The 21,629-nt window shown below is 45.3% G+C and overlaps 1 protein-coding gene across 1 annotated transcript in view; it reads left to right on the top strand.

The window, feature by feature from the left end:
- Positions 1 to 8,905, top strand: part of LOC109252330 (uncharacterized) — a 41,324-nt gene extending 32,419 nt beyond the window's left edge. The window contains exons 5-7 of the mRNA XM_053898627.1: positions 3,701 to 3,995; positions 6,514 to 6,562; positions 7,788 to 8,905. Coding sequence (XP_053754602.1) covers positions 3,701 to 3,995; positions 6,514 to 6,562; positions 7,788 to 8,656 — 1,213 coding nt within the window. The 3' untranslated portion in view covers positions 8,657 to 8,905. The remainder of the gene's footprint in view (positions 1 to 3,700; positions 3,996 to 6,513; positions 6,563 to 7,787) is intronic.
- The last annotated feature ends 12,724 nt before the right edge of the window (positions 8,906 to 21,629 follow it).

Here is a 21,629-nt window from a genome sequence, read left to right as displayed (position 1 = left end):
TCCTGGAGCGGAAAAGTATGACTGAAATGAAAATTTTACTAGTGGGGCTCAACGATAGATTTGAATGGCTAGAACAAAGATTCAGTGAATTTGAAGATGTAATAATTATAAACACACATGAACTTCACAATTGAGCCCCAAAACACAGGAAGCAAAAAATAACGGGCGTCAAGGAGAAATAGACAATTCAACAACAAGCTGTAGACTTCAATGTCCACGTTGACCAACGCGTACCACAGCTAATCAGAAGGTCAAAACAGAAACAGAAGATGTGACCCACAGATAAACCAACTAGACCTAACATTACAGCACATTACCCAACGAAGTAGATTATGCATTCTGTTCAGGTACACAGAGAACGTTCTCCTAATATGACCAATAGGTCATAAAATGGGCCTCCACAAATCTAAGAGACGTGAAATCCTAGAGTATAACAGGGGGTAAGCTCCTTTACATCAGTCTTGGCAATAATTTTTTGGATTTGACCACAAAAGCAAAGGCAGCGACAGATAAAATAAACAAGTGAGATTACATCCAACTAATACGCTTCTACCTGGCAAAGGAAACCATCAACAATACAAAAAGGCAGCCCACTGAATGGGAGAAAGTATTTGCAAATCGTATATTTGATAAAGGGTTAATACCCAAAATACACACAGAACTCACATATTTAATAGCAAAACCCGAGCAATTTATTTAAAAAGGACAGAGGAAGTAAACAGGCATTTTCCCAAAGAGGACACACAGGTGGCACAGAGGTGCATGGAGATGTGCTCAGTATCACCATCATCAGGGGAAACGCAAATCAAAACCACAATGAGGTATCGCCTCACACCTGTGAGAATGGCTATCATCAAGAAGACAAGAGGTAACAAGTGTTAGGGAGGATGAGGAGAAAAGGGAAGCCTTGTGCACTGTGCATGGGACGCAAATTGGTGCAGCCACTGTGGAAAACAGTATGGACGGTCCTCCAAAAATTATACGTAGCATTACACATGATCCGGCAATCCCACTTCTGGGTATTTATCCAAAAGAAAGGAAAGCAAGATCTCAAAGAAAGATCTGCACTCACAAGCTCCCTGCAGCATTGTTCACAATAGCCAAGATGTCAAAGCAACCTAAAGGTCCATCTATGGGTATATATATATTGTTCTGTGAAAAGAAAGAGGAACATCTTGTCATTTGCAACAACAGGGTCGAACTTGAGGGCATTATCGTAAGCGAAACAGGTCGAACAGAGAAAAACAAATACTGTATGATATCACTTTTATGTGGAATTTTAAAAAGCCAAACTGATAGAAATGGAGAGTAGAACAGTGGTGACCAGGGTCTTGGGGATGGGGGGATGGGGAGACATTGGTCAAAGAGTACAAAGTTCCAGTTATAAGATGAATATGTTCTGGGTATCTAACGTGCAGCACATTGATTATGGCTCATCCCACTGTATCATACCTTAACAGTTACAAGAGAGTAGATGATCTTAAATGTTCTCACGCAAAACGAGTAATGGTAAATATGTGATGTGATGCGGGTGTTAGCTAATAATACTATGGTGGCAATGATTTTGCAATATAGAAGTGTATCAAATCAACACATTGCACCCTTTAAAATTACACAGTGTTACATTTCAATTATATCTCCATAAAGCTGGATAGGGTGTGGGGGGATAAGGTGGAGGGCCATGGGTTAGGTATCTTCACTAGAGAGAATGAACTGGCAAGACTGGGTAAAAATCACGCCCCAGAACACTAGCTTCAGATTATGTGAAAGCCCTCACTACACATTGGGAGAGTGGACTCCAGAAATTGTAAGTGAGTTAGGGAAGATCGCAGAGTTGATTCCAGAACAAACCAGGTCCAGGGCACATAGCACCATACGCTGTTGTAGCCTTCTCTCCACACAATGTCTGGCTGTTTTACTCACGGGTATTTTCCTCTCTCATGACCTCCTGAGAGGAGAAACAGACACTTGGGTCAGAGATAACAACTTGAGGCCAGACTAAGTCTCCTATGAAAATTCCATCCTCTTCCTGCTGTCTGATCTTTATTTTTTTTTTTTTTTTCTGGGTTCAGTATGTGCACTCTTTTTTTTTTTTTTTTTTTTTTTTTTTTTGCTTGTAGTTGGACCTCTTTTTTTTTTTAATATATGAAATTAACTGTCAAATTGGTTTCCATACAACACCCAGTGCTCATCCCAAAAGGTGCCCTCCTCAATACCCATCACCCACCCTACGCTCCCTCCCACCCCCCATCAACCCTCAGTTTGTTCTCAGTTTTTAACAGTCTCTTATGCTTTGGCTCTCTCCCACTCTAACCTCTTTTTTTTTTTTTTCCTTCCCCTCCCCCATGGGTTTCTGTTACGTTTCTCAGGATCCACATAAGAGTGAAACCATATGGTATCTGTCTTTCTCTGTATGGCTTATTTCACTTAGCATCACACTCTCCAGTTCCATCCACGTTGCTACAAAAGGCCATATTTCATTCTTTCTCATTGCCACGTAGTATTCCATTGTGTATATAAACCACAATTTCTTTATCCATTCATCAGTTGATGGACATTTAGGCTCTTTCCATAATTTGACTATTGTTGAGAGTGCTGCTATAAACATTGGGGTACAAGTGCCCCTATGCATCAGTACTCCTGTATCTCTTGGATAAATTCCCAGCAGTGCTATTGCTGGGTCATAGGGTAGGTCTATTTTTAATTTTCTGAGGAACCTCCACACTGCTTTCCAGAGCGGCTGCACCAATTTGCATTCCCACCAACAGTGCAAGAGGGTTCCTGTTTCTCCACATCCTCTCCAGCATCTATAGTCTCCTGATTTCTTCATTTTGGCCACTCTGACTGGCGTGAGGTGATATCTGAGTGTGGTTTTGATTTGTATTTCCCTGATAAGGAGCGACGTTGAACATCTTTTCATGTGCCTGTTGGCCATCCGGATGTCTTCTTTAGACAAGTGTCTATTCATGTTTTCTGCCCATTTCTTCACTGGGTTATTTGTTCTTCGGGTGTGGAGTTTGATGAGCTCTTTATAGATTTTGGATACTAGCCCTTTGTCCGATATGTCATTTGCAAATATCTTTTCCCATTCCGTTGGTTGCCTTTTAGTTTTGTTGGTTGTTTCCTTTGCTGTGCAGAAGCTTTTTATCTTCATAAGGTCCCAGTAATTCACTTTTGCTTTTAATTCCCTTGCCTTTGGGGATGTGCCGAGTAAGAGATTGCTACGGCTGAGGTCAGAGAGGTCTTTTCCTGCTTTCTCCTCTAAGGCTTTGATGGTTTCCTGTCTCACATTCAGGTCCTTTATCCATTTTGAGTTTATTTTTGTGAATGGTGTGAACCTTCTGCATGTTGCTGTCCAGTTCTCCCAGCACCATTTGTTAAAGAGACTGTCTTTTTTCCATTGGATGTTCTTTCCTGCTTTGTCAAAGATTAGTTGGCCATGTCTGATCTTTAATAGCTGAAAAGACCTCTTTTTCTTTAGGAATGAGGAGATGGCAGAGAGGACCACATTGGTGGCCTTGTCCACATTGATGTCCAGTCAAGGATTCCTCCCTGATTCCTGGGGAAGGAGACTCTCAAGAGGCCATTTTCTAGGAAAACACCCAAAAAGCAAAAGGCAACTGGACATAAGAGTAGTGGGCAGAGGCCAAAACTGAGAACAGGCCTCAGAAATCTAAACTGCCCTTCACTGAGATTACAGCCCCTCCCGGGAACAAGATGTGGTGCCACAGCGACCTTCGGAAAGGATCAGCACAGTGCCAAGCAGGGTGTGGGTTGCGCAGTGGAAACAATGCCAAGGCACCTCTCGCTGGCCCACCTGGCCCATGTCCTGTACCTTTAAATCGGCACCACTGGGCCCTCCCTCCCTGGGCTCTGAGACTTCCTCCCTGTGCTGTGCTGGCAGGAACAGCCTCTGTACTCACAAGCCAAGGCACAGCACCAGGTCGCGGGTTTCTGCAGCCAACAGCAGAGCCTGTCACCACTTCTGCTGGAAGGTGAGCACACACAGGGAGGAAGGGAGCCACCTGGGGCAGAGGGGAGTGGAGGAAGTGGGGGGATTAGGGGAGCTCTAAGGAGTTCAGGGCCTGGTTGCAGCTCACTGAGTGGGCGCCTGCATTCTACTACCTCCCAGGAAGGGGAGCGGGATCTAGAAAGAATAACTTCACCCTTGCAGGCTTTTCAGGGAGCTCTGAGTTTCAGAACAAGCAAGTGAAGAAGAAATGGTAAGCATCTTCTCCAGCCGTGGAGTGCGCACACTTTTACTTGGGACTACATTCTTCGTCCTGCCCTGCTCCTCGCCTGGTCAGAAAGGTGTTTGCTGGAAGCACTGCCAGGGCTGAGCACGCTGGAGAAGGCTGCAGACACTCCCTCTGAGGGCATGTGCAGCCAAGGAGAGAGACATTTCTGAGGACAAACAAGTGGGTCTAACCTCAGAACACATCGCAGAGTGGAAATCGTGTCTGTGAGCCGAACCCCACTCACGCCCTCCACCTCCTCTGCCCTGTGCACCCCCAGGGACTTGCAGGAGTCAGCAACAGTTATGAACATGGTCTTCAGACCTCTGCAGTATACATGCTTGTGTGTCCTTGCACATCCCTTCCCCCGCCCTGGCTGCCCAGTCCGCTGGGAGCCAGCTTCATCCCCACACACTGGCTTTAAATGAAGAGCTTGGACAGGATGAATGGCCCAGAAACTCAGAGCAGGGACCCGATGCATTAGAATCACTCAGGAGGTTGGGGAGGGTGCCTCGGTGGCTTGGTCCATTAAGCTCTGAGCCCTGGGATGGGTTCTGTGCTGTTAGTTCAATGTCTGGAGCCTGCTTTGGATTCTTTGTCTCCCTCTCTCTCTCTGACCCTTCCCTGCTCGTGCTCTGTCTCACCGTCTCTCAAGAAAATAAGTAAACAGTAAAAAAAAAAAAACATTTTTTTAAAAAAGAAATCCCTCAGGAGGAGGGGAGAGATACCGTTTTTTAAGTTTATTATTTATTTGTTTGTTTGTTTGTTTCTTTGAGACAGACATGTGAGCAGGGGAGGCACACATGAAGAAGGAGAGAGAATCCGAAGCAGGCTCTGTGCTATCAGCACAGAGCCTGATGAGGGGCTCAAACCCACAAACCATGAGATCATGAGCTAAACCAAAATTAAGAGTCAGAGATTTAACAGACTGAGCCACAAAGGCACCCCTTTTTTTCTTATTAAAGTACAGATCTATGAAACAAAATGTCAAATATATATTTTAAAGACTCCCATAGATACTTCCAAAAGGCAGCAGGTTCAGGGCGCAGGGGATTACATAATATCTAATCGCATTTAAGATGCTAGGAGTCTCCATGTTCTACATCAGTCAATGACTCCAAGCCTCTAAACCCCAGATGTCAGCTCTCAGAAACTCAGGAAGAATTTTTCAAATCCCATCCCAAACCATCGCAAACCTTTGAGAAGTCCCATAAGGGCCAGGAGTCCAGTGGATTTCCTAGAGCACACTTGGTCAGTTCTGTCATCGATAAGGACTTCTTGCTTTAGCTAAATTCTTGTTCTTTGCACTGAATCTTCCGGCTGCTTCTTCAGTTCTGCTGTGCAGTCAGTTATGGGAGTTTGCTAATTTTTACACACAAGATCACTACTCACCTGAGGCCTGTGGGATCAACGTTACCAAGGGCTTTGGGGAGCCGAAAGTGGCATTACGCAGAAGACAAACCTGTCATCTAACTGGTCAGAGACAAGTTATCAATCAACCTTTCCCTTTGCTTGTCCTTGTGTGTTGCCCATGGGACACAGCACGGTCACCTGCATTAGCCAGGTGTTGCCATGAAGAGGTAGCATTTGAAATGGATGGCGGAGCACAGACAGGACTCAGACAGAAACGTGGGAGAGAAGGAGTGGTCATGGGGGTGAGCGCACAGGTGGGCTGGAAAGGCCCTGAAACCTGTCCTCTGCGGAGCAGCTGACCCAGAAGGGGAGTGAGTGAGACACAGGGCTGGAGAAGCAGACAGAGCAGAGCTGCGCCCTTGTGACCAGGTCCTCGTGAGATCAAGCAGACTGCATCACTGAGTGGCTATCTGTAGTAAATCCTGCCGGACTTGGGGTCATCACTTAGTTTGAGAGGCCTCAGATTCGGGGCAGGAACACCAGGAGCCGGAAGGGAGTGTCCCATCTCTCCAGCACACAGGTCATATTTACACAAATGACACAAGCCGAATTCTTTGGTCTTCGGAGAGCAGAACACAGGTTCTTCAGATCAGCATGGGAGATAGGTATCTTTCCCAATTTTCAACCAATGAGGCTCACCAAAGGTTCTCACGGTTTGGTTCCAATACCAACCAGGTCCTTCCAGGCTTCTTCCCCAAATTCTCATTGATGTTCAGCGCAGGGCAGGAAGCATGACCTTTCATTGGGATGTCACCAGCTCTTTGGACCTTGCCTGAGCCACCTTAGGTAGTTATACCTATTCGATAAACAAATGAATGATTGAAGGAATGAAGGAACTAACAGGTTGTGTTTGGAACTCTTTCAGGTGGGCATGGGAGGACGCAAGATGGCGAGAGATGAAGAAAATGCCTATGGTAAGAACTGATCTCAGTGTGTACTTGCCCCTAGGCGTCAGCTCTGGGTCACAAGGCCATGGGCTAACTCAAGACTGAACAGAGACATTGGGGCACCTGGGTGGCTCAGTCGGTTGAGCGTCTGACTCCAGCTCAGGTCTTGATCTCGCAGCTCATGAGTTTGAGCCCCACGTTGGGCTCTGTGCTGACAGCTCAGAGCCTGGAGCCTGTGTCAGATTCGTCTCCCTATCTCTCTGTCCCAACCCACTCACATTCTGTCTCTGTCTCTCTAAAAAATAAATAAACATTAAAAAAAAAAAAGACTGAACAGAGACAAATCCCAGACATGTCCCCATGCTGTGGTGAAACAGGTAGAGTCCCAGCTTTGCATTTTTGCTGGACCTCTGCCCCTGCCCTACTGTAGGATATTAAGTGCCTTGGGTCCCAAAGGGTACAATGAGGACAATACATCTACTCGATCCCCACGGAAGATGTGGAGGGTTGAGATCATGGACTAGAGGGAACACGGTTTACCAGGTAGACTGTGTCCGTGAACAAGGATGGAGGGTCAACTGTGTCTTACTGGAAGCAGGTTTACTAGAGAGAAGAGGGAGGAGGAGGGGAAGTGGAGGAAGGGAAGAAGGAAAGAGATCCTGTCATCTAATACTCTGAGCAACCCTGGGAGACACAACTCTCTGTCACCCCTCCCATTATGCAGAAGACGTTGAACGCTTAGTCTAAACTCGCCCAAGGTTCCACAGCTGGCACATGCGGGGCTGTGATTCCAACCCAGGGTGTCTGGGACTCCAGACAGCCCTTCACTCCCAGGCCTTCTGGGCCCTCTCCCGCATCTCCTCGCTGGGATGGCCCCTGGGAGAAGTCTGGCAGAGGCCAAAGAAGTCGTCAAGCACAGAGCAGCTCTGCAAGGTGCTGACGACCAGAGGTAATGTCAGCTGAAGTCATGGCCTGCGACCGTCGAGGGGGACCCTCCAGAGCAGTGTGCACCGGGTGCCAGAGCATTGACTGGGGGGCAGGTGCACGCACTGGAGCCAAAGATGGAAGAAAGGTGGCTAAAGATGCCCCCGGAGTCGCACAAGCTCTAACCAGAGCGCCTGGGAAAGGCCTGTTGGACAAGCAGAAGCGGGAGGCGTCGGTGCCCTCCTCCGTTCAGGAGGCACCCCGGAGCCCCGGTGGAGCGGGACGCTCGCTCTCAAGCCGGCGGCCCACGCCTACTCTGTCCTCACAGGTTCCGAAGACTCGGACGACCAGCAGCCGGTCGCGCAGGAGCGCAGGCTCAGGCTCATCCTGGCCGGCAGGACCGGAGTGGGCAAGAGCGCCACGGGCAACAGCATCCTGGGCCACAGGCTCTTCCCGTCCAGGCTCGCGGCCACCCCGGTGACCAGAAGCTGCGCCCTGGGGAGCCGGAGCTGGGCCGGGTGGCGCGTGGAGGTCACCGACACCCCCGACCTCTTCACCGCCCGAGGCCGGCACGCGGACCCGGACTGCACCGAGCGGGCCAGCTGCTACCTGCTCTCGGCGCCCGGGCCGCACGCGCTGCTGCTGGTCACGCAGCTGGGCCGCTTCACCGCCCAGGACGAGGAGGCGGCGCGCGGCGTCCGCGAGCTGTTCGGCGCCGGCGTCCTGGCGCGCGCCGTGCTCGTCTTCACGCGCCGGGAGGACCTGGAGGGGGGCTCGCTGCACGACTACGTGCGCGCCACCGACAACCGCGCGCTGCGGGCCCTGGTGGCCGAGTGCGGCGGCCGCGTGTGCGCCCTGGACAACCGAGCGGCGGGCGCCGAGCGCGATGCGCAGGTGGGCGAGCTGCTGGCGCTGGTGGAGCGGCTGGCGCTGGAGCACGACGGCGCGCCCTTCACCGACGACGTTTACAGCCTGGCCTGGGCCCGGCGCCACGCGCGTCCCGAGGACACGCTCCGCCTGGTGGCCGAGCGGCTGGCGGCCCGCGGTCTGGGGCGGGGGTGGGGTCGGCAGTGGGGGCGGGGGCGGCGCTGGCTGGAGGCCGCGAAGCGGGGGTGGCCGCTGGCGCTCCTGCTGCTGGGGGGCGCACTGCTACTTGTCCTGCTGCTTCTCCAGCGGGGGGCTCCAGGCCCAGATTGAAGGAGCTGCCCTTCCAAATGCGGGGAGCCTGGAGGGTAAAGGGGCTGGGTCAAGGCGCTGAGGGGAATTTAAACCCGATTTCAAAGGAAACCTGGAGTTTCAGACTGGGAGTCTTAATGACTCAGGACGCCTTGGACACTGTATCGACTTTGCAAAGGCTCAAGTTCACTTTTAGCATTCAAATGTCACTTTTGGTTATATGTACACTATTCAAATAAATGTGGTGAACTTTCAAATGTCCTTAATTCATTTTAGTAGTTTGGATGTATTTTTCTTCTTGAAAAAATAGTGCATTGACTGGTAGTGTTTTATATAGAAAGTGGATTCATGGCAAAGAGAAACAAACATTTGTGTGTGTGTGTGAGCATTTATCAAAACGTAGACACTGTCTTAGTCGCTTGAGTTGCTAAAACAACAACAACAACAACAACAACAACAACAACAACTGGGAAAGCTCTCAGTTTTTCCCCATTGAGGATGATATTACTTGTGGGCTTTTCATAAATGGCCTTTATGATGTTTAGGTATGTTCCTTCTATACCAACTTTCTCCATGGCTTTTATTAAGAAAGGATGCTGAATTTTGTCAAATGGTATTTATGCATCGATTGACAGGATCACATGGTTCTTTTCTTTTATTAATGTGAGGTATCACTTTGATTGATTTGCATATGTTGAACCAGCTCTGCAGCCCAGGAATGAATCCCACTTGAAAATGGTAAATAACTCTTTTTATATGCTGTTGAATTTCATTTGCTAGTATCTTACTGAGAATTTTTGCATCCATATTCATCAGGGATATTGGCCTGTAGTTCCCTTTTTTTTTTTTTTTTTGCTGGGTATCTGTCTGGTTTAGGAATCAAAGTAATGCTGGCTTCATAGGATGAGTCTAGAAGTTTTCCTTCCCTTCTATTTTTTGGAACAGCTTGAGAAGGATAGGTATTATCTCTGCTTTAAACGTCTGGTAGAATTCCCCAGGGAAACCATGTGGTACAGGACTCTTATTTGTTGGGAGATTTTTGATAACTGATCAAACTCTTTATTTCTTCCGGGTTTGAGTTTTGGAAGTGTGTGGGTGGTTAGGAATTTGTCCATTTCTTCCAGGTTGTCCAATTTGTTGGCATATAATTTTTCACGGTATTCCCTGAGAATTGCTTGTATTTCTGAGGGTTTGAGATCAGGATCACGACAGGGATGTCCACACTCACCGCTGTGTTTACCATGGTGTTGGAAGTTCTAGCATCAGCAATCAGACAACAAAAGGAAGTCAAAGGCATCAAAACTGGCAAAGATGAAGTCAAGCTTTCACTTTTTGCAGATGACATGATATTATACATGGAAAACCCGATAGATTCCACCAAAAATCTGCTAGAGCTGATACATGAATTCAGCAAAGTCACAGGATACAAAATCAATGTACAGAAATCAGTTGCATTCTTATACACCAATAATGGAGCCACGGAAAGGCAAATAAAGAAACTGATCCCATTCACAATTGCACCAAGAAGCATAAAATACCTAGGAATAAACTTAACCAAACATGTAAAAGATCTGGATGCTGAAAACTATAGAAAGCTTATGAAGGAAATTGAAGAAGACATAAAGAAAAGGAAAAACATTCCATGCTCATGGATTGGAAGAATGAATATTGTTAAAATGTCATTACTACCCAAGGCTATCTACACATTCAATGTAATCCCAATGAAAATTGCACCAGCATTCTTCTTGAAGCTAGAACAAGCAATCCTAAAATTGGTATGGATCCACAAAAGACACTGAATAGCCAAAGTAATATTGAAGACGAAGACCAAAGCAGGAAGCATCACAATCCCAGACTTTAGCCTCTACTACAAAGCTGTAATCATCAAGACAGCATGGTATTGACACAAAAATAGACACATAGACCAATGGAATAGAATAGAGACTCCAGAATTGGACCCACAAAAGTATAGCCAACTAATCTTTGACAAAGCAGGAAGAATATCCAATGGAAAAAAGTCTCTTTAACAAATGATGCTGGGAGAACTGGACAGCAACATGCAGATGAATGAAACGAGACCACTTTCGTACACCATTCACAAAAATAAACTCAAAATGGATAAAGGACCTAAATGTGAGGCAGGAAACCGTCAAAACCCTAGAGGAGAAAGCAGGAAAAACCTCTCTGACCTCAGCCGCAACAATTTCTTACGTGACACATCTCCAAAGGCAAGGGAATTAAAAACAAAAATGAACTTTTGGGGCCTCATGAAGATAAAAAGCTTCTGCACTGCAAAGGAAACAAGCAACAAAACTAAAAGGCAACCAACAGAATGGGAAACAATGTTTGCAAATGACATATAAGACAAAGGGCTAGTATCCAAAATCTATAAAGAACTCACCAAACTCCACACCTGAAAAACAAATAATCCAGTGAAGAAATGGGCAGGAAACATGAACAGACACTTCTCTAAAGAAGACATCCAGATGGCCAACAGGCACATGAAAAGATGCTCAACATCACTCCTCATCAGGGAAATACAGATCAAAACCACCCTGAGATACCACCTCACGCCAGTCAGAATGGCTAAATGAACAAATCAGGAGGCTATAGATGCTGGAGAGGATGTGGAGAAACGGGACCCCTCTTACACTGTTGGTGGGAACACAAACTGGTGCAGCTGCTCCGGAAAACTGTGGAGGTTCCTCAAAAACTTAAAAATAGAACTACCCTATGACCCAGCAATAGCACTGCTAGAAATTTACCCAAGGGGTACAGGAGTGCTGATGCATAGCGGCACTTGTACCCCAATGTTTATAGCAGCACTTTCAACAATAGCCAAATTATGGAAAGCGCCTGAATGTCCATCAGCTGATGAATGGATAAAGAAATTGTGGCTCATATACACAATGGAACACTAGTTGGCAATGAGAAAGAATGAAATATGGCCTTTTGTAGCAACGCGGATGGCACTGGAGAGTGTTATGCTAAGTGAAATAAGTCATACAGAGAAAGACAGACACCATATGTTTTCACTCTTATCTGGACCCTGAGAAACTTAAGAGATGACCATGGGGGAGGGGAAGGAAAAAACAAACATTAGAGAGGGAGGGAGCCAAACCAATAGAGACTCTTGAAAACTGAGAATAAACTGAAGGTTGATGGTGGGTGGGAGGGACGCAGGGGGTGATGGGCGTTGAGGAGGGCACCTGTTGGGATGAGTACCGGGTGTTGTATGGAAACCAATTTGACAATAAATTTCATATTAAAAAAATAAAAAATAAAATTTAAAAAAGCACAGACTGGGCCACTTATAAATAGAAGAAGAATTTTCCCCATGGTTCTAGAGGTTGGAGGTCAAAGATGGAGATGTGATTTCAGTCAGGATCTGGTGAGAGACCTCTCTGGGTTGCAGACTGCTGACTTCTGGCTGTGTCCTCACATGGTGGAAGGGATGAGTCAGCTTTCTGGGGCCTCTTGTAGAAGGGCACAATTCTCACTAATATGGGATCTACCCTCTTGACTGACTCACCTTCCAAAGGCCCCAGCTCCTAAAACCATCCTCTTGGGCACGAAATTTTCAATATATGAAACTTGCGGGGGGACACAAACATTCAACCAAAGCAGACACTGACCCTCCTTAATACTGTCCTAGCACTCATACCCAGCTAGATCTGGCCCTTTGTGACCCTTGGATGTTTTATTATCACCGGTGAAAGTGATGTCAGGGTCATACATATTAATGTTTACTTCTGATACATCGGTTTATTTCTTTTACAATAATTTACTGGCAAAAAAAGAAAAATAACTATAGTGAAAATAACACAGTTCCCAAGTTTCTAGCATTTATTGTGGCTGATGTCTTTCCAAAGTGAAGTCGAAATTTGGGGAATGTCTTCATTGTGCTTCTCAAATGGATTACTATGCAAAAAAGCAAAACAAACAAACAAAATAAAAGAAAACAAAACCCAGAGGTCGTCTCACACAATGGAGAAAGTGGGAGCCACAGGTGCACGGGTGGAAAACCTCAGACCCCGACATTCCACTGCTATGGTGGTCCCATGGAGTTTAATGGGGGAAGGCCAGCCCATGAAAGTGCTTGACCGCCACATCATTAGAAAATCAGATGACATCCTTAGGTTGTGTAACCAACCCATAGGTTTTCCTTATTGCTCTGTCAGTATGTGACAAAACACTTTCAAGGAAGTTGGCTCCTCTCTTCAAATCAGCCATGCTCTAGTCCGGAGGTGTGGTTGCAACAGGAGGCACCTACTCACCTGGCCCAGGGTTCAGGGGCTGGAAGGAAGGTGGTGTTGGCGGGAAGTGGGGGGCAGCTCCACGTGGAGAAGGTGGTTGTTGGGGGGACCCCTAGGGCCATCCCAGTTCCACGTGGATTAGAAGGGCCCGCACGCGCCTGTGCTTAGATGCCACTAGCTCCTGGGGCACCAGAGTGGGGGTGGCACGTTGGACTTCGGGGTTGTGGTGAGCTGTGGTCAGGAGGCCTGAGGGCCCCGGTGGCCCTTGCAGTGAGCTGGGCTCGGTGAAGTGCCGCTTGGCGGAAGTCCGCCATTAATCTCCGTCTTTAGCGTCCTCAGCAGCCCTGCGGGGCTCTCATGGGGGCTCTGAGCCATGCGGGATCCCTTCGGTAACCCGGCAACTCGGGAACCCGCGGGGCAGCAGGGAGGGGGCCGGGGTTGGGGGGACGGCCGCTGTCCCCAGCTCTGCCTCCAGGGCTGCGTGTGCATGAGCACTCACTGTGGGGCTGACTTTAACCCGTCATTCTTTCATTTCACGTTGTCTTGTGCACATGTGTCCACACACTCCCTCCAATTGTTGTTTGTTTCTGTCTTGTTTGCATATAGAAATGAGTTTTAAAGTAAATATAAGTATTATGGCTTTTAAATTCGCATACGGAAATGTATGCTTAAATCAAAGGAAGGCTTTGACACCCACGGGTAAAAAGCCCTACTTGGGACATCGCGAGGGCGTGTTAGAAGGAGTAGCGGAGAGAGCAGGGTGTGGCACGTGGCCCCGCACTTGTGTCTGTCTCAGAGCCATCCCTATGCACCTGCTCCAAGACGTGGGGCCGAAAGGGGTTCCGTTTCTTTATTGACATGATCACATTAATGTTCATCTTGATAGCTTTCGTGTATGATGAAATAATATGATGAAACCATTTGTAGGTTAAATTCCATAAAACTGTGATACAGAATCATCAAATCCAAGAGGAAACTTTTCGTAATAGTAAATACTCATAAATTAATAAAATATTTCGTAAACAGATACATTTCACACTCATACATACTCCACAGGTTATTATTCACAATAATAAATACTGCACATTATTGTGTGTATATTCCTGGGAGCTAGTGGAACTATAAGGTAGGATATGATTAGATGCCAGATACAAAGTGCAAATGTGGAAAGATACCAATATCTATAGATATACATATATATCTACATCGATAGAGAGAAAAAGAGAGAGAGAGAGGTAGGTATAGATATTGATATCTTTCCACCTGGTTCTGTTTCTCTTGAGAACCCTAGTACAGTCAGACCTACTGAGAAAGTCCACGTCCCCAGGCCCAGGTGCACAGACCATGCTTAAGACTCAGGCTGGACCAGGACAACAGACATATGTGCTGCCCTGCCCCCACACGTCATAGGAGCAATGATTGATAAGCACCAGCCATCCATCATGGGCCTGGAGAGACTCAGGGAAGCAGAGTGTGTAGGGATGACTGGAAGCTGAAGGTAAACGGGATGAGAACACTGAGTAAAACCACATGGCATCTGAGTGCCCACACTAAGCTCAAGGCACCCTAGAGAAATATGGGGCCTTAGCTGCTCCATCGATAATTGTAGCAACAATCCCAACCAGTCCAATTCCCTGTGGGCTGACTCAAATCCCACCCTAACAGCCTGATGGAGGACAAGGGATTCTGTATCTAGGCATCAATATTTTTTATTTCATTTGCTCCTTTCCTCCTATGTCTACAATTTAATAAAATTATGAAACTTGTTTTAAAAGCAGGAGAACAAAAATAAAACACAATCAACAGGGTAGACTCACAAAAAGTCCAGAAACTGAACAGGGATTTTAAAATAACAACAAGGACTGAATAAAAACTGGACAACATGAAATAAAAGATGGGGAAATTTCAACAGACAGATGAAAACCATAAGAATCAAACATACGTGGTAGAAGTCAAAAGCACTATCAGAGATGAAGTGTTCCCTAGCAGGTACATCAATCAACACAGTTGACTCAACATGAGTCAGTGAATTTGAAGAAGAGAGAATAGAAATTCTTCAAATGAAAACAAAAGTTAAAAATGAGTGAGAAAAAGAAAAAGAGAGTAGAGTATCCGGGAGCTGCAAAGCAAATCAAACAGGTTAACACACATGTATCTGAAGTACCAGAAGGAGAAAAAAAGAAAATGAACAGAAGAAACACTTGAAGAGATAATGGTTCAGACGTTTCGAAAAACAAGGGAAGACACCAAGACACAGATCCAAGAGTCCCAGAGAAGCTTGAGCAGGATAAATACAGAAACAAACAAATAAAAATCTAGGCACTTCATACTGAAACTGCTAAAAACCAAAGATAAAGAGGAAGACGTAAAAATAACTGGGGTGTAAAAGGCACATTATATTAGAGGAATAAAGATTGTAATTACAGATGATTCCTTGTCAGAGCTTGCAATCCGGAAGACAATTGAGTGACATTTTTATATTACTGAAAGAACAAAAGTGTCAGCCCAGAATTCTCTAAGCAATAAAAATAGTGTTCAAATATAAAAGTGAGCTAAAGGCTGCCTCACAGAAGCTGAGCGTTTTCACTGTTGACTTACCTGTGCTACAACAAATTTTGGAGGAAGTTCCTCATCCACAAGGAATGAAGGTGATACGAGACAGAAATTTGCATTTACCTAAAGAAATAAAAAGCTCCAGAAATGGCAAAAAGGAAGATAATACAAAAGACATTTTGTAGCTTACATTTTATAGCTCTAAAAGATAATTGTCTAAAACAAAAATAGTAATAGTGTATTGAGGGACCTACAATGCACGTGAAAGTCAGGCATGACAACACCAGGGAGGGAGAAATTGTTAAGTACACTAGTGTAAGTTCCTTAAACGACATGTGAAGTGGTCTAATAGTACTTCCATGTAGACTGTGATAAATGGTCTAAACACCCCGGAATAAAAAGCAGGGACTGTAGGACTGGATTAAAAAGCAAGGCCAACCACATGCTATTTAAAAGAAACTCACTATAAAGATAACAAGTGCATTACTTTTTTATCGGTGCCTAACAAATGACCTCCAACTTAGCAACTTGAAACAACATATGCTTATTGGCTCCGTCTCTGGGGGTCTGGAGTCTAGGCAAGGCCTGACTAGGTTCTGTGCTCAGAGTTGCTTGAAGCTTCAGTCAAGGATTCAGCTGCTCAGTGGTGTCCTCTGTGGAGTTCAGGGTCTTTTCCAAATTCATTCAAGTTGTTGACAGCATTGAGTTACTTGTGGTTGTAGGACTGAGTTCCTCCTCCCAGAGGGTCATCCTGGCTGCCCCTCTTGATAGGCAGTTCTCCATATGGATATTCAACATGGATATTCTCTCCAGTGGGAGAATCTCTTGCTTTTAAATATTTTTTGATTAAGTCAGGCGCACCTGGTATAATCCCACCTCCCTTTTTTCCGTAAAGTTTATTATTTTGACAGAGCCTGAGATAAGACAAAGGGGGAGGGGCAGAGAGAGAAGGAGAGACAGAATCCCAAGCAGGCCTTCCACTGTCAGCATGGACCCCTACTCAGAGTTCCAACTCAGGAAACCATGAGATCATGACCTCAGGCAAAGGAAACCAATAGTCAGATGCTTGACCAACTGAGCCACCCAGGCACCTCATTAGCATTTTTTTTTGAAATTCACAGAGAAGGATACAAGAGGTGACTCTCCTCTCTCTGGCTCAGAGGAAAAAGTGCTGATCCCTCCACCTTCACCCCAAGGTAGCAGAAACTCTGCTGCAAGCCCTTCATAAATGATCTCCTCATGAAAGACAGTGACTGATGTGTTTCTGAATGTGAGAATTTTAGGATAGTTCAGTAGACCACTTTTTCCTATTATGTTTTACTTTTTAAAAACATGAAACAGATGGTAATTTCTCCGTCTTAGCTTACTGGGGCCAGATGTGACCCACACTTTTGGTCCCTTATTCCATTCTGTATACACACCAAAGAAATTCTTTCTGGCAGGTCCCAGCTGAGTCACCTTCTTGGACAGTAAATCTGGTTGTCAGATGGCCCCAGGATGTGCGACTAGCTCTGTTCCATTCAGGAAGAAGAATAAAGTTTTCCAACTTTGGGTTTTGGCCCCTGCTCTGGTCTCCACTCCCTCTTTACTAGGGAGTCCTAGACTTTGGATAGAAATCTGGTATTTTGCCTTTATGATTTAGTTCTTTGCATGTATACTGGAGAATCTTGGGGAGGAGGAGTCTTCGGTATCCTGAATCTAGCTGGTAACATTTGGAACGAGGGAAATGCCTTGAATATGATTGAAATGACTTTGTCCCTTTCAAATGTGAGATTATTTGCGACTAGGCGGTCACTCTGAAGGTATGGTTCCAGATGAGCAGCGTGGGCAACACCTGCGAACAACACAACCTGTAGGGAATGCAGATTCTCAAGCTCCACCCTGAGCCTACTGAATCAGGCTTTGTACTTTAACAAGCCTTCCCGATAGCTCTGATACATGCTAATGCTTCACACAGTATAGAGAAAAACCTGAAGAAACAGCTTCTAGACAAAAAAAAAAAAAAAAGGATTTGTGAAAACATGACAGCCTTGTAATCCAGGGTGTTGGTGTTTCTATACAAGGGATTGCCTATAGTCTATCAGTTGTTCAATTTGTATGACGAAGCCCAGGGCTCCCTTGCTGCAAAATAGAATTTTATATAGTACATGTCCAGATAATAGAAGTTGAGAACACTCTGTCTTCTTCTAGGGGAAAGAAAACAGAGAGGAAGAAAGAGTAAACCAATGAGACATGTGTCCCAGATTCCACCTCTCCAGGTTCAGAAAGCAAGAGGTATATTGTCTTTTCCTCAGTTCATGGAGGAATGAAGAAGCATTAAGAATTGTATGGAAATTTGGTTGGGAGATTGTCAAGGGAATTCACCATGAGGGTGAGAATGAGGTAGCTGTGCAGCGTCTATGTTTAATTTTGCTACGTAGGCTGTTCCCCGTGTGCTCCACACTGCTCCACAAGAAGCAATTGACTTAAAGTCTAAGGGACTCATTTCCATAAGCCTGTATCAGAGAATTGGTGCTTAAGAAAATGTGCACACCAGTGAGAAAGAATGAAATCTGGCCCTTTGTAGCAACGTGGATGGACCTGGAGAGTGTGATGCTAAGTGAAATAAGCCATACAGAGAAAGACAGATACCATATGTTTTCACTCTTATGTGGATCCTGAGAAACTTAACAGAAACCCATGGAGGAGGGGAAGGAAAAAAAAAGAGGTTAGAGTGGGAGAGAGCCAAAGCATAAGAGACTCTTGAAAACTAAGAACAAACTGAGGGTTGATGAGGGAGGGGAGGGAGGGGAGGCTCGGTGATGGGTATTGAAGAGGGCATCTTTTGGGATGAGCACTGGGTGTTGTATGGAAACCAATTTGACAGTAAATTTCATATATTAAAAAAAAAAAAGAAAAAAGAAAAAAAAGAAAACTAAGAACAAACTGAGGGTTGATGGGGGAGGGGAGGGAGGGGAGGCTCGGTGATGGGTATTGAAGAGGGCATCTTTTGGGATGAGCCCTGGGTGTTGTATGGAAACCAACTTGACAATAAATTTCATATATTAAAAAAAAAGAGAGAAAAAATAAAAATAAAAATAATAAAATAGGTCTTTTGGAAACAGCCTAAAGATGGAACTTGTTTTCTTATTCATTCTGTTACCCTGTGTCTTTTGACTAGAGCATTTAGTCCATTGACATTTAGAGTGAGTTCTGAAAAATATGAATTTATTGCCATTGTGTTGCCTTTAGAGTTTGAGTTTCTGGTGGTGTTCTCTGGTCTTTGTTGCTTTTGTCTTTTTTGCTTTGGTTCACCTTTTCTCCCCTGAGAGAGTCCCCCACACAATTTCATTCCAGGCTGGTTACTGGTCACAAACGTCTATAGTTTTCCTGTGTCTGGGAAACACTTTATCTCCCTTTCTATTTTGAACAAACAACCTTGCTGAATAAAGAGCTTTGGGCTGCTTACTTTTCCAGTTCAGCACTTTGAATATATCCCGCCACTCCTTTCTGTCCTGCCAATTTCTGTGGATAGGTCTGCTGAGAACCTGATCTGGTTGCACTTGTAGGTTAAGGGCTTTTTTCCTTTGCTGCTTTCACAATTCTTTCCTTGTCTGTTTATTTTGTGAATTTGAATATGAAATGACTTGTTGATAGTTGGTGTTCCTTGAATCTGATGGGAGTTCTCTGTGCTTCCTGGGTTTTGATGTCTGTCTTTCCTCAGGGTAGGAAAGTGTTCTGGTATGATTTCCTCACATAAACCTTCTCTGTGTTCTCTGTCTTCATTTTCTGAGACCCCTATTAATCGGATGTTGTTCCTTTTGAATGAGTCACCACGTTCTCTAAATCTTATCTCATACTCTTTTGCCTTAGTTTCCCTCTTTTTTTCCTGCTTCCTTAACCTCCATAAGTTTGTCCTCTGCATCATCGATTCCCTGCTCTGCTGCATCCATCCTTGCCACCGTGACAACCATATGAGATTGCATCCCAGTTCCAGCATTTTTAATTTCATGATGGCAAATTTTACTTCTTTTATCTCCACAGAAAGGGAATCTATGCTTTTTTCAAACCCAGCTAATATTCGTACTATTGGGACTCTAAATTCTGGTTCAGACATTTTGCTTATTTGTCGGAAGCATTTCCTCCTGTCCTTCCTTTTGAGTGAATTCCTTCATTTTGGAAGAAGAAAAGGAATTATTAAAAAAATTAAAAAATTTAAAACAGCACACAAAAAAATCAAATGAAGGATGCTAGATCCTAGGTATGTTTTGGTCTGGTTGTTGAAAGAAGCTTGACAGAATAGAGAAAAAAGGGAAAGAAAGGGGGAAAAAAAGAAATAAAAAGTAGGAAAACATTTGATCATTAAAAACATGCAACCTTCCTTTGTCTCCAGCATCCATCGACTCCCCACTTCTACACTATCTGCGACCAAGCCATGAGGTGGCACCTCCCTTCTGAATTTCATCTCAGAAGGGGCTGTATTTCCAAACCCCTCATTTCTGAGGTCCCTTAGTCTTGGCCCACTCCAACCCTCCGTGGGAGGGTCTTGCCAAGCAATGGCCAGGTGCTCGCCACCCCTGCGAACGTTCATGGGACCACCTGCTGCAGATGCCCAGAGCCTACAGCCAGGTACCAATGTGCCCCACAAGACGTTTGCCCAGTCATGTAGCAGCAGCATCTCAGGGATTGTGGTAAATCACAACACACATCTGGTGCCAGACTTCACTGCCCCATAATGCCTTTGTTCCAAAACCAACAAACAGCTGTTCTCCAGGGTCCACTGGGACACTTACCTGTGGGGAGGCCACACGACCTCTACCAAATGTTCTCTTAGCAGGGGAACTGCTTCTCCCCACGTGGCCCTCGGAGCCCTCGGAACTCGCTCCTGGGGATTCACCCTTCCCACCAGATCACCACCAGGTAGCGAGATACAGAGTTTCCAACTCTGGGCTCCCTTGTTTATAGGGCCCTTCTTCTTAATGGTATTGAAAATCTACTTTCTCCTTTCTTGCTTTCTTGTTCAGTCCCTTTTGGGTGTTTCCACTCTTTCTCTTTCTCTTCAGTTGCCTTTTGGGGGAGTGTTTTCCTGTATTCTACCCCCTGTTTCTGTCCTATCTCCACAAGCAAAAACAACTCCCTATCCTCCATGGCTTCTCTCTCCCCCAAATCACCTCTCGTGCTGTGTACCTGCCAAGTTCTGTGGCTCAGGTTACGCAGATGGTTATGTTGATCCTCAGATAAATTTTCTAGTGTGAAAAATGCTTTTGTGCTGATCTGGCTGAATTTCAGGAATGAGAGAAGCAGAAAACTTCCATGCTACTCCACCATCTTGGTCCCTTCTCCTGGGGAGAAAGGATTGTGAGGGATTGTGAGCTTCTTTGTGGTGTGCTTCCTTTATCCTCGAGATTAATTAAAAGTACAGTCTAAACTCATGGGTGTTTGAGGAAAACTGGGAGAGGTATATGTCCCTTTGGGAAAAATGGCTTTGAGCATGGACAAGCCAATGTCAAGATGGCAGAGTGAGGAGAGTTGCCATGAGTCACATATGACCACCAGAACATATTGGCAGAACATGGAAATGTGCTTTGGGAAACCTTCGCATGGATTATGTGAGAAGTACCAAATAGAAAAGTAGAAAACAGATAGAGAGAGACACCTCCTACTGTTATCCATATATTAAAGGGGATTTTTGCTCCAGGAAAACCAGAAAGGTCTCTAAAGCCTTGTTTACACATAATTTCTATCAGTGCATAATGAATGAATCCAACGAGAAGGTGGTGTTTGACTGGCAGAGGGGTGGAGAATGTGGCTGGGAATTTCCAAGGAAAAGGAGGAGAGATGTGTTGAGGGTAGAGCAAGACTAGCTCTGAAATCATCTTGAACTGTTACCAAAAACTGAAACTCACACCTGTAGTCTTAGAAGAAGTGGCAAACGTAGGGCACCTGGGTGGCTCAGTCCGTTGAGCATCCCACTCTCAGTTTCAGCTCAGGTCATGATCTCATGGTTTGTGGGTTTGAGCCCTGCGTCAAGCTCTGCACTGATGTGTGGAGCCTGCTTGGGGTTCTCTCTATCACTGCCTCTCCCCTGCTCATGCCTCTAAATAAATAAATAAATTTTAAAGAAAATAATAAAGAAAAATAAATATCAAAGGTATTTTCCAAGAAGAAGTGGACTGCAAATTTATGGAAATATGACGGAACAGAAA

The sequence above is a fragment of the Panthera pardus genome, unplaced genomic scaffold (genome assembly GCF_024362965.1).
Source record: "Panthera pardus isolate Hobbes unplaced genomic scaffold, ASM2436296v1 HiC_scaffold_9, whole genome shotgun sequence".
Classification (NCBI taxonomy): domain Eukaryota; kingdom Metazoa; phylum Chordata; class Mammalia; order Carnivora; family Felidae; genus Panthera; species Panthera pardus.
The sequence above is the reverse complement of the archived record's forward strand: the minus strand, read 5'-3'. Positions and strand labels throughout refer to the sequence as shown.